Source organism: Cynara cardunculus, unplaced genomic scaffold (genome assembly GCF_001531365.2).
Source record: "Cynara cardunculus var. scolymus isolate 2C unplaced genomic scaffold, CcrdV1 Un_Scaffold_846, whole genome shotgun sequence".
In the NCBI taxonomy this organism is placed as follows: domain Eukaryota; kingdom Viridiplantae; phylum Streptophyta; class Magnoliopsida; order Asterales; family Asteraceae; genus Cynara; species Cynara cardunculus.
The window spans coordinates 36,305-49,556 of record NW_020200631.1 but is presented as its reverse complement, the minus strand read 5'-3'; the positions used below and the strand labels follow the sequence as shown (position 1 = coordinate 49,556).

The 13,252-nt window shown below is 35.3% G+C and overlaps 1 protein-coding gene across 1 annotated transcript; it reads left to right on the top strand.

The window, feature by feature from the left end:
* Nucleotides 1-2,606: 2,606 nt before the first annotated feature.
* On the top strand, nt 2,607-12,935 carry LOC112502026. Its single transcript, XM_025105829.1, has 8 exons — nt 2,607-5,152; nt 6,026-6,158; nt 6,265-6,353; nt 9,934-10,172; nt 11,045-11,131; nt 11,225-11,324; nt 11,595-11,787; nt 11,879-12,935. The coding sequence occupies exons 1-8, from the start codon at nt 2,981-2,983 to the stop codon at nt 12,631-12,633; spliced, it is 3,768 nt and encodes a 1,255-aa protein (XP_024961597.1). The 5' UTR covers nt 2,607-2,980; the 3' UTR covers nt 12,634-12,935.
* The last annotated feature ends 317 nt before the right edge of the window (nt 12,936-13,252 follow it).

The following is a 13,252-nucleotide window of genomic DNA, read 5'->3' as shown; positions in this document are numbered from 1 at the left end:
GAAATATTAAAATCACGATGTATCTCGCTGCATTGCGCGAGTACGCTTCTAGTTAAAACTAAAAGATCTTTCATATTTATCTTCAAATCTAATATATTTAAAATGCAATTAAAATTTGAATCAAACATATAATACCAAAAAAATCGAGAATTTTATGACATTCTATTTAACACGAATATCGATATATTTTTTTCGAATCTTTTTACATGGATTTTCAAATTAGCAAAAATCTCAACCATTATTTTTAATTTATATTTTTCGCAAATATAAATTCCATATTATTTAAATAAAAATATAATTTTTTTATCATCAATTTTATAGTAAATTTCACACTCTTGCATCCTACATATACTTATCTCGTTTTAATTTGATTCATCAATTTTAACTTATAAATACCAAATCAAACTTCATCGTTCTAAAGACTATATTTCTTCACAAGCAGATTGGTGCTGCAATCTGAGATCCAGTCTAGACGTCAGCTCCCAGTGTTGACGCATGGTCCTCGTTTTGTTGAGTGTTCTTGTTTAATTGTCTTGGTATTTTCGTTCTCTTTTTGATGGGTCGCTTGTTTTTGTGTTTCTTTCTGTTTCTCATGTAAAGTGTTTGTTTGTTTTCGTGGGATAGCTTTATTGGCTTGCTTTTAATAAAATTTGTTGCCTTTGAGAGCAAAAAAAACCGAGTATATCTTAAATAATATATCTATACTATATTATAAAGTATTTGACAAAAATCTTAAAAACAATATTTTATATATAAAGTACTGTTTAGTGATGCATATTACTTAAAATTCAAGATTACAAGTAGAATATGCATGTGTATATCTTATTAAAGCTTTATGTTTGAATTCGTGTAACTAACTGCAGATAAATATAATTAAATACATGATAAACATAATTTTAAATTTAAAAAAATATAAAATATGATTAAGAGGCTGTTTGGCAATTGTTGAATGATTTAGTGCAGAATGATTAAGTGGTCAGAATGATTAAGTGGTCAGAATGATTAAAAGACTTTCATGATATAATGCAAAATGAAATATAATTGTTTGGTAATTGTGTACAATGAAATTAGGGCTCTTATTGGTTAAGGAAGATTCAGAATACAAAATCATTCAGAGGGTTTTAGAACCATTAAGAGACAAACTTTTTTTTGTCAAACAATATTCACCTCTTAACGATTCAGAGGTTGCCTCTTAATGGAACTATTAAGAGGAAAACAAACAACCCTAAGATAAATATTGAGTTCTAACAAAATACTTGATTATTATCTTAAAAAAATTATTATATTAAACCAAAAATAAGTTAGTTCGTTATTAGACTTCAATTAAATTATAATAAAAAATTGAATTAAGGAAATTACATAAAAACAAGAACTTTTAAATAGTTAATTTGATACTAATATCGATTATTTTTTTCAAAATTTTATAATATCTTCAAATTTATATTTCATTAAAAAATAAAAATATTTTTGCTTTTTCTCACAACTACATAAAATGGCATTATAACAACGATAAAATATAAAACGAAACATTTAAATCAAGATGTATCTCGCTGTATTGCGCATGTATCATTCTAGTAAAAATAAAATATACTGAAACATTATAAAACCCAACTTATAAAGAAGAATTAAAAAAAAAACTAAATATTTAACAAGAAACTATTTTGACGATATATATATATATTTTTTTTGTGCGAAAACAGAATCCACGGTTTTCATTTATTTATTCCTTAGGGCGCGTTTGGTTTGAGGGATTTGGAGGGATTTGGAGGGATTTGGATTTGAAATCCATTCCCATCCCTGTTTGGTTTGCTAACAGATCAGGATTTCAAATCCCGTGTTGAACTTAAAATCCGGTAAACAAGGGATTTTGAAATCCATAGTAAATGGGCTGGATTTCAAATCCGGGCGACATCTCTTCTTCGATTCTTCGACTCTTTCAATCTTCATGCCCCCATCTCCATATCCAGAACTCTCGTTTCAATCTTCATGCCSTTCGTCGCCGTTCGTCGCCCTCTCCCTTCGTCGCCGTTCGTCGCCCTCTCCCTTTGTCGCCGTTCGTCGCCGTTCGTCTCCCTCTCCCTTCGTCGTCTCCGTCGCCTCCGTCGCCCACTGTCTTCTCCCATCACTCAACAGGTAAATCCTTTTTCCCCTAATCTGCTTCCTACAGATTAGGTTAAATATACAGATTAGGTTCAATATACAGATTAGGTTGAGGGATTAGGTTGACAGATTAGGTTGAATATACAGATTAGGTTGAATATACAGATTAGGTTCAATATACAGATTAGGTTGAGGGATTAGGTTGACAGATTAGGTTGAATATACAGATTAGGTTGAATATACAGATTAGGTTCGATAATTTTGCTGTAGTTCTCGATAATTTTGCTGTAGTTCTCGATAATTGTCAATTGAGTAAGGAGACCCAATACTACAAATCCTACAAACCAAACAGAGGATGAATTTTAAATCCAATCCATTCCAAATCCCATGGAATCCAAATCCCTCATGGGAATCCAAATCCCTCAAAAACATTCCTGCAAACCAAACGCACCCTTAGATTTCAATTCAACATACCAAATGTAAAATCCTTCGAAAAGAAGTCAGCGAATTTAACATGCATAAATCAACAAGGGTTTTGGTTGATAAAGGTTACATATATCCTTGCATCTGATCACAGGAACCCCAAATACCCACTGTTATCTCTTTTATCACACGCACTTGCAAATCTTTGTATTCAAATTCGAATCAAAATCCCTTAATCGACATTTTCTGCTGGAAAACTTCGCTTAATATCGACTAAAGTTTTCTGGTAAGAAAACCTAATTTTCTCGTATGCCTTTGCACTTCTGATATCGTTTATTTTGATTTGGGTATTGTTTCGATTGAGCGAGCCTAGATCTGTAAATGTTTCCGAGTGGCGGCGTTTTTGTTATGTGGGATTTGATAGAATTGGGGCAATCTGTTGTTTGTGTTTGATGAGATGAAAGAGGCGGGGAGATCTGTGCATTCTGGAGATGTTGTGAAGAAAAAAAGCTCTTCTGGGTGTTTGATCATTAAAAAGAAGGTGGCAGATGGTTTTGGGGGAGTTAAAGGGTTTAGTGATTCGGCATCAAGGAATTTATTTAACCCAAAAGAGAAAAAGAGACCTAGAGTGGTTAGGAGCGATTCTGAGTCCAGTGATGAGTTTTCAGAGCCTTACCCCCGGAAAGTTGATAAATTTCACAATGGTTCGGTTTTTAGTAACAGGGGTTTTATGGAAAATAGAGAATTTGAGACTGAGAATAGGGTAAAGAATGGGATAGATGTGTTTGAGTTTGATGACTATGATGAGAGGAGGATTAGGCAGGATGCTCATGATCATAGGCATGGGTTGAAGTTACATTGGCAAAACGGAGATCGAAAGGAATCTGCAAGTGGCAGTAGTAGGAGGATCGATGATAAGAGAAGGGACATCTTTCGCGATAATAGGAGTACCATTTTGGGTGCAAAGAGTAGAAGGCCTACTCATGGTGTGAAAAGTCGATATGAGATTGAGGATGATGAATCCATCTTGCCATTTTCAGTATTGAGTGATAAGTACCAAGAAGTTTCTGATGAACGGGAGCCTATTAGGTTGCAAGGAAAGAATGGTGTTTTGAAGGTGATGGTAAATAAGCATAAGCAGATGGGTATTTCACGTCAAACTTATGATCCTGCAGAAGCTGAAGAGTGGGAAGAATCTAGGCCTGCAATTTTAAAAAAGAAACAGCTGAATGTGCCCCATAGAAGTCATGATCGTTGGGAAGCTGTAGATAGACAGGGGTCTAGGTCTGAAGATGCTGATAAGGAAAAAGACACCAAGGGGTCTTCGTTGTACTCTGCTTTGAAGCATCCTGGAAGACAAATTCCGTCCAAGAGAAGAGAGAAAGATGAGCTGGAATTGAAAAAACCAATAAGCAGCAAGGAAATGGATGATAGTGATTCGTCATTACCTTTGAAATCATCCAGTGTGCATCAATGTACCACTGCAAGAATGGTTAAAAATGAACAAAGACTAAGCCCACCAACCAAGAATGTTACAGCAGTTAAAGGCAAGGAAAGCAAGGTTAAGCGTGGTAGTGGCACTGAAAAACAACTACTGCGTGAGAAAATTAGGAGTATGCTTCTTGGTGCTGGCTGGACTATTGACTATAGACCAAGAAGGAACAGAGACTACCTGGATGCTGTCTATATCAATCCTGCTGGAACTGCTTATTGGTCTATAATTAAGGCTTATGAGGCACTTCAAAAGGAAGAGGGAGATCATTCACAAGCTGGTGGCGACTTTACTCCTCTACCCGTTGAAACACTCAGCAAACTAACTAGGCAAACCCGAAAGAAAATTGAAAGAGAAATGAAAAAGAAGAGAAGAGATGAAGGCAACAGTAGGAATGGGAAAAGGGATAGAACGGAAGTATCTGCAGAGGCTGCAGAGAGTGATCAGCAGGAAGAGAAGCTTGGTTCATATATGAAGCATAGTCGCAAGACAACTAAAAGAAGATTGGAGGAAGCAAGTCAGGACAGTGGTGATGATTCAAATGATAATGATGACAGGGGAACAGCCAAGCAAGATAGGGCTACAAAGGCAACTGTTGGTCATAATTCTCACATGGTGCAGGGCCGAAAAAGCAGAAAACTTGGCAGATGTACTTTGTTGGTTCGCAGTTCTGATGAGGGGAAAAGTTCTACAAATGATAGGTTTGTTCCATATTCAGGAAAGCGAACCCTGCTCTCCTGGTTAATCGACACTGCAACGGTGCAGATGAGTGAAAAGGTGCAATATATGAACCGTAGAAAGACACGGGTTATGCAAGAAGGATGGATCACAAAAGATGGAATCCATTGTGGTTGTTGTAGCAAAATCCTAACAGTTTCAAAGTTTGAGCTTCACGCGGGAAGTAAACTTCGCCAACCATTTCCGAACATCTTTCTGCAGTCTGGACAATCCTTGATGCAGTGTCAAATTGATGCATGGAATAAACAAGAAGAGTTAGAACTGAAGGGGTTTCACACTGTAGATGTTGATGGCGATGATCCTAATGATGACACCTGTAGCTTATGTGGCGATGGTGGCGATTTGATTTGTTGTGATGGTTGCCCATCAACCTTTCACCAGAGCTGCTTAGGTATACAGGTACCAAATTCTCTTTGGTTTACCAGCTTTATATCTTAGTAGGTCCACACATGCACATGGATATAAGTGTATGCATGTATACTTATTTGTGTGTGCATATATGAACACATAAGGATGCCTATGTAATGCACACACACATATATACATGTGTATGTATATAGAGGCTGAACTGTGAATCCCAACATTGAAGAAATGTACTAGCAGCTGACAATTTTTTTTACTATTGACCAAGAGTAGTTAATTGCTTAGTTTCTAGTTACCCTTTCCGTGTAGGCTTGAAGACAAGCTGCTTTCCCACCCTTCATATTGGAACACAACCCACATGCTTACATCATTCGTGGTAGGGGTTAGACTTTAGCCTTGAAGACTTTTTTTGAATAGTTCTAGTCATCATAAGAGATGTTAAATGACGTCGAAGTATCGGTGTCTTCAATCCTGAGAGATTGATGTTCTTTCCTTACATATACCAAATCTTGATATATACATGAAAATTTCACCTATGGCAATTTTAAATTTTCCATTTTTATGGAATTCAATCTAGGAACTACACATTTCTGTGAACCTGCAGGATTCAAGATTTAGTTGCATCGTGCCATTTAATTCGACTCCTAAATATTTGTCAATACTGCCTAATAAAAACTTGAAGCTTGCCATTGATCTTATAATTGTTAACGAGGAGCCTGAAGGTAGATGCTCTCATAGTTTGGCTATATACTTCGAGAAGATAAAGCTAAATTCGAGAATAGAATAAAGAATCGAATCATAGAGTTCAAATCTCAAAGTTTCATAGCATCTCTGTTATGAATGCAATCTTTTAAGATATCTAGCTTCCTTAACTGTTTGATCAGTTTCTCATCTCTTCTTTAATTTCAGATGCTCCCCCAAGGTGATTGGCACTGTCCAAATTGTTCATGCAAATATTGTGAAATGGCCAGCACGGATTTTACTGGAGCCAGTGTTAGAACTAGAAGTCCATTGCTTGTCTGCTGCCTTTGTGAGAAAAAATGTAATAGTACCCTCTTGTAATGGTCCTGTAGTCTTTGTCTGCAACCATATACCTGTTTCCTTGCACTTCTAACAGTTGTTGGTTGGGATACAACTTCTTGCTGCAGATCATGAATCATGCAGCCTAGAGATGGATGAAAAGCCTATTGATCCCACTGATCCAAATTTGTCTTTCTGTGGCCAAAAGTGCCTAGAGGTACCAAATTTCTCTATAGTTCTGAGTTAATGGATCTCAATCTCATATGCATGAGGAAAAGCATTCAACTGTTTCATTGCTGTTTCTTTTGAGAGTGTATCATCATCAAATATTCTAATAATTTGTGTATCAACTTTGAAGGGTGAAAAAGCAGTAACATAAGGATTGTATCATGAAGGATAAAGATAATTTTCATTTACTTTTAGCTTGTTGAAAAAAAAATCATATTGAAAATATACACATTTCTTATAAGTTTGCCGAAATCCAGGTTTTAAAAACAAGAATCGGGCCTTGAGGCGTAGGCCTTGAGGCGTAAGCCTTGACGTGGTCCGAGGTGGAAATATATACACCAATATATGTATACTACATGATATATTTATATCAATGTGCATGCCACTGCTTATTCACAGAAAATGTATGCAATATATATATACACACAAACACTTGAGTACTAGACAAAAAAAAAAAAAATATATATATATATATATATATATATATATCATACTAAATTACTAAAAGAATCTACAACATTTTTTGCAATGACGAAATATAGATATAGTAACAAAGAAAAAAAATATTGATTATTAATAGTATATATATATATGTGTGTGTGTGTGTGTGTGTGCATTAATATGCTCATAGCTCAAAGAAAAAAATATCAAAATATCCAGTGAGACGAACCTTCTTCCATCCTGGCGAAATTATTCAACATGGTTGTTTTTATTTCCTTGATCTCAGCCCTCAAATTTTCTTCGAGTTCATCAACTTTTTTCTCCCATTAGTTCCAGAATATAGCTCTAATACCAATTCGTCAGAGCCTCAGAATGATTTTATTGATAAAATAGCAAAAAAGTACAATGTATCTACTTTCGAGAGGTAGGCTCTCTTGCGAGATGCTCAATTTTATATTCAGCAACTATAATCAAATCAAGCATGAAATCATCCTATGTAATCCTGTATATATAGAGCTGATTAATTATGTAAATGTATGTCTTTGCCTATATATAGTTCCAAGAGTGTATACCCAGCATTATAGTCGAAGATAACTTTATCATTCTCTCTAGTTGAAATAGGAATAAATCCTTTCCTTATTACATAGGGAACAAATCACCTTATTAATAAACCCTATTTTTAAAAACTGGCCAAGGCCCACTTACGGCTCTTGACAATATAATCATTTGCAGGTAATGAATACAAGATGACATAAGTCAATAAAATAGATGCAGGCATTTAGTTAAACGTATTTAGGTAAAAGAAAAGGCGATCCGAGTTCAATGTACAGTATTAGTGCAAAGAGATCATAGTTCTTTTCTTTCATTTGCTCACTTCACCATTACCGGACATTCCTCCCCTCTTTATCTCTTCATTAAATTTGTTAACTCAAAACTCAACCTTTTTAGCTTTCATTCATTAGATGACAGTTATATATTTAGATTTCGGGGATGTGTGCCTTTGTGCATGTTTATATACTTAGAGATTTCCTCGGGAAAATTGTTTCAATGACTAGGCTTTATGTATATTCTAGGTATATGGTAACTTTGGCCAATGCTTAAAAATATGGAAGAGCAAAATAGGAAGATTATGCAATAGAAGTTTAAGGGATGATTACATTTATCATTTATGTCAGCACATCGGAAAGTAATACTAATGTGATTATTTAGAAAGCAAGAGAGTAATCACACATGGAATATATGCATGGTGTGTTTAGCTTTATATGACTGGTATCAACAATTCCATCATTTTATTTGGAGATTTTTTCGGTTACGTCTGGTGAATTTTATTTGGAGATTCTAAACTTTCTCTGTTACGTTTGGTGAATTTGATATCGAACCTTCTTTTACATTCCATGGCCACATCTTTGTGAAGAAGAATCTAATCTACATTGCACAAAGCATGGCCAACCATAGTTAGTTGTACCTTTGTGTAGCAAGAGCCATCATCCTTTGAGCTCTAGATTTGATGAGTACTGGTGAGGTTCGAATGTCATCAAGCTAGGGTTTAATAGCAAGTTACGAGCTTTTAAAAAAATGCTAAACACTCCTGTTATAATAATGGAGGCACATTCTTGTCTTTCTGAATAGAGAGAGAGAGAGAGAGAGAGAGAGAGAGAGAGAGCACTCTTCCACTTCAAATGGGATGTGAATTCTCGTATGGGGCGTTTGGTTTGATGAAATGGTTTGGTGGGATTTGGATTTCGTGGAAGGATTTGGAATTCGAGGGATTTGGATTTGGAATGTTTGGTGTGTTTGTTTTTAGGATTTGGAATTGAATTGGATTCCATTCTTTACAAATAATTTGTAAAAACAAATTACAAATGATTATAAAAATAATAAAATTACCTTGTTATTAATTGATTATTGGAAAACAAACTTTTTTAACATAATTTATAACATTATTCAATTCAAATATTTCAAAATCCCTTGAAATCCCTACCACCCCCGTGGGATTTCAAAATCCTATTTTTGAGGGATTTCAAAGAAATCCTAGGATTTCAAATCCGAGCAATCATGCAACCAAACACGGGTTGGGAATGAATTTGAATTCCAAATCCTTTCCATTCCTGCAAACCAAAGGGGACCTAATATGTTTTTAGTCTTAACTTGTTATGATTGTACAAGAAATATTACAAACAGTAACATCTTGGTGTCAACTTTGCAACAAATTTCTTATCAATGTAATATTTGAAAATAACTGGTTTGATTTAGATGGTTGAAACAATCTCTTCCCTGGAACACAGTGAGTAAGTCTGCGAAAATTGCAACTTTTGGCTGGTCAAACATTTCAACAGAAGTATTTGATTACTACCCAGATGTCTAAAATAAGCTTTAGTAATGACAAGTAGGGGAATCTTGTGAACCTAAAGCAATGGCGTCAATAGTTTGTGATAACAAAAGACAAATTAGAAGTTGCTCTTTTCTCGGGACATCCAAAATAGAGATTGATGCTGTATTGATGAGATGAAGGGAGTAATACTCTTCAGACTTTATCCAGAAAAAGAGAAAATAAGAACCATTAGCATCTTCAGGGCCCAATAACCTGAGTACACCTCAGAAGGAACATAAGGATACTTGATGCAGGATGCCAAATGCATGATACTAACCTGCCTAGGGTTGGACGAATTGCGTGACCAGAGAGAAGAATATAACTATCAAGATAACAGAGCAAGTAATTAAGGAAAGGGTATGTATGTACATATATTGATACAGAGACGGCTGATTAACCACACATGAGACGTAGAATTAACCACACATGAGACGGCTTAAGATTAAGAGAGTTGATACAGAACCACATAAGCCAGCTTGAATGGCAAAACCTTGAGCATGAGGATTTCTGCTCATTTTTACTTATGCATTTGTTTACTAAATTGCCTCTACATTCTTCTTTATATAGGCTATTACTTATGAAGTATATAAGATTTGACTGCTGGTGGAATGTATTTTGTTATAAAAGAAGTATTATAGAAGCTCTTTCACAATCAAGTTTTTGTTGTGTTGTTTGTTAGTACCTTTTCTTTTCTTGTTTGTTGCTGTACTTGTCTTCATCAGAATGCAGGGATGATAACTGGCTCTCGATTTTGCAGCTGTACAGCCACTTGCAGAAGCTTCTTGGTGTCAAACATGAACTGGATTCTGGATTCTCATGGTCTCTCATTCGTCGGTCTGATATATCATCAGATACATCATCCATAGAATTATCTCAGAGGGTGGAATGCAATTCTAAGCTAGCTGTTGCTCTGTCAGTGATAGACGAGTGCTTTTTGCCTATCGTTGACAGGAGAAGTGGAATCAAGTTGATTCATAATGTTGTCTACAATTGTGGGTAAGTTGTAAACTGTACATTGCTGATTAAGAACTTGGAAGAAGAAATATACCAATAGATAAAGAAAGTAAAGAATGGACTAATATTCGCGGAGACATGGACTTATGTCTTGAGTAGATTATGCATGCTGTTCCTAGTTATTGATGTCATTATTATTATTATTATTGTCATTGTGATAACGGTAAGTATAACCCTAATAACAGTGGTTTATTGATGCCATTATTATTATTATTATTATTATTATTATTATTATTATTATTATTGTCATTGTTATTTATAATTTTCCCCCCATCCCATGCAAATTGCAATGATTTGCATAATCCCATATTAAATGCAATGTCTCCTTTTAATTCAAAATTACCTATGTGCCAGCAAAAATTATTTGAGATTTTGATTTTGGTCCAAAAGATTGAGATTTACATTACTTTGAAATCAAGAGTTAATTTAAAACACTTTCTTCCTATTTTTCCATGATGTAAGGTTATTTGGATATTTGTATATTTGGTTACTAGTCAACACTTGTCTTAGTATGTGGGGTTCGTTATGGCAGTTTTCATGGGATGGAGTTATTAGTAGTAAGTTATTTTTTGGCATGTAATGGAAGCTTTATAGGTAACTTTGTTTTTTTTTCCTTTTCAGTTTTCATTTCTACTTGTGTTATCTGCAACTCTTGTACATGCAGGCGTGTTCATTTGCATGTGAAGTTTTATCATCGCATTTAGACTTGATATCCAGTGTTTTTGTTTCCCAAATGTTCAATTTATGTTGGTATCAAGTACCATTGAAGCTGGACTGATTATTTATAATGTTGTTTAAGATTCCTGCACCTTTAATATTCTTACTTACCAAGCATTGGCTGATACTTTGTCTAGATCAAACTTCAGCCGGTTAAACTATAGTGGCTTCTTTACAGCTATTTTGGAGAGGGGCGATGAAATGATTTGCGCTGCATCCATCAGGTAGGGTGCTTTATGATTGTTGATCTGTAAAGTGCGAGTGCAACTTTACTTGCAACTTCAACTTCTGACCTTAATTTTTAATAATATGCTCAGGATCCATGGGACCCAACTAGCAGAGATGCCATTTATTGGGACTCGCCATATATATAGACGACAGGGAATGTGCCGTCGATTGTTATCTGCTATTGAATCAGTAAGAACATTATGTATATTGATTCTTGCAGATGCTTTATATTATGAAACAATCACTTGATCTACATGTCTTTGGTGTTTTAGTTGCACCAGATGCATGTAAAATTGCCCCTTGAATTATTGCCTATTATTTCTTATTTGCTTATGCGCCGTTGCTATTCCTGCAACAAATCCTTATATATTTTGTAGTTTTTATTATGTTTTGACAAAACTTACAAAACCTTGTATTCGATAGTCTACTCATGGTACTCTGTGAATGTTTTGTTTTCAGGTGCTCTCTTCCCTCCATATTGAGAAATTGATTATTCCTGCCATTGCTGAACACATGCATACATGGACTGGTGTTTTTGGTTTCAATTCTCTTAAAGAATCACACAAACAAGAAATGAGGTCCATGAATATGCTGGTGTTTCCTGGAACAGATATGTTGCAGAAATCGCTAGGCAACACAATTTCAGACAAAGGTTCATCATTGGACTTGTAGATGCTCTGCAGTTTTCATAATTTTATCTTTTTATTCATATTTATATCTGGTAGTCTTGGTTTTGGCTGTAGATAAGAGAAGCATTGAAATTGAAGGCAGCATGCCCAAGGCCGAAAAATCAGAACCTGATGTCAAAGAGTTGAGTGAGAAAATTGAAGATCCTACTGTCCCTTTAGATGATGCTAGCGATGTGACTCTTTCCGTTGGTTCTGATAAAGATGATATCCCATTGTCATCTTTAGCAAGAAAGTCAGAAAATGTTTGCGGTTCCACTGTTCAGTTTGATGCTGATGCTGCTTCTTCGGACATCCGTTGTGAAACTGAAATCCAGTCTGTTTTCTTGAATGTTCGTTCAGATGCCAATTCATTTCCGCTCCAAGACCCTGATTTTGTTTTGCATGATGCTGAAACTTCAGATAATCCACTCTTAGCAAAAGTATCAGTTTCTGGTTCCAACGTAGAAGAATTTGTTGCAAAAACTACTGATGCTGGTGGCTTATTTCAACCACAAGTCCAGACTGTTCCTTCAAGTGATGTTTCTTGTGAATCCAAACTCCAACACATGGGAAAGGAATTCATTTCAGTTGAAGAAATTGCATTCCAAACGGGGATTGGGACTAATTTACATTCACTCCAAGTCCCTGTTGTTCCTTCAGATAATCCATGTGAACTCACAGGAAAGGAATCAGTTGCAGATTCCGATTCCGAGGTAGATGGCAGAAGAGCTGATGCTATTCCACATGAGGCGCACGTTGGCGTTTCCTCAGATATTCATTTTGAATCTGCACAACAATTCTCTGGACTGGAATCTCTTCCCCATTTCTAGCAGAATTGTGTTGTGATGCTGTTAAACCCGCGGGTGAGTCTGTGACAGGGAAAGAAGCTGCTGCATATATCGAAAAAGAAAAGTAAAATCAGAAATGGAAGAATTCAAACAGAGATGTTCCTTCCTTCCTTCCTGCTGGCTTGTATGATAGTTTTGAGCACTCTTTTCAATTGTTTGATTAGTTTTAGAGTTTGCATTGATTGAAATTTGGTGGGTTGGGACATACTCACAGCTGTTGTATCAGAAAAATGCTAAAATAAACCACCCAATATTCATATAAGATCAAATATAGTTTTAGAGAATCCTCAATTTTATTTTTAAATATGAAACAAATTACATTATTCAAACCATCTTCATGAATGCCTTTGTATACTTCTTTTACTTTGCCATTCCATCTCATCTACTTCCCTCTTATTTGTTGTTAAAAGGTCAAGTTGCTGTTTAACATAAAATCTTCATATTTGTTTTTTGTACGTCTTTTAAAAGAGCTTGTAAGGCAACCTCTAAGAACCCGTTTGGTTTGACGGAACATTCTTTTAGGGGGATTTGGATTTTACGGAAAAATTTGGGATCTTTGGTGTACGGGTGTAAACGAGCTCGATTAACTTTTTCAGTGTAG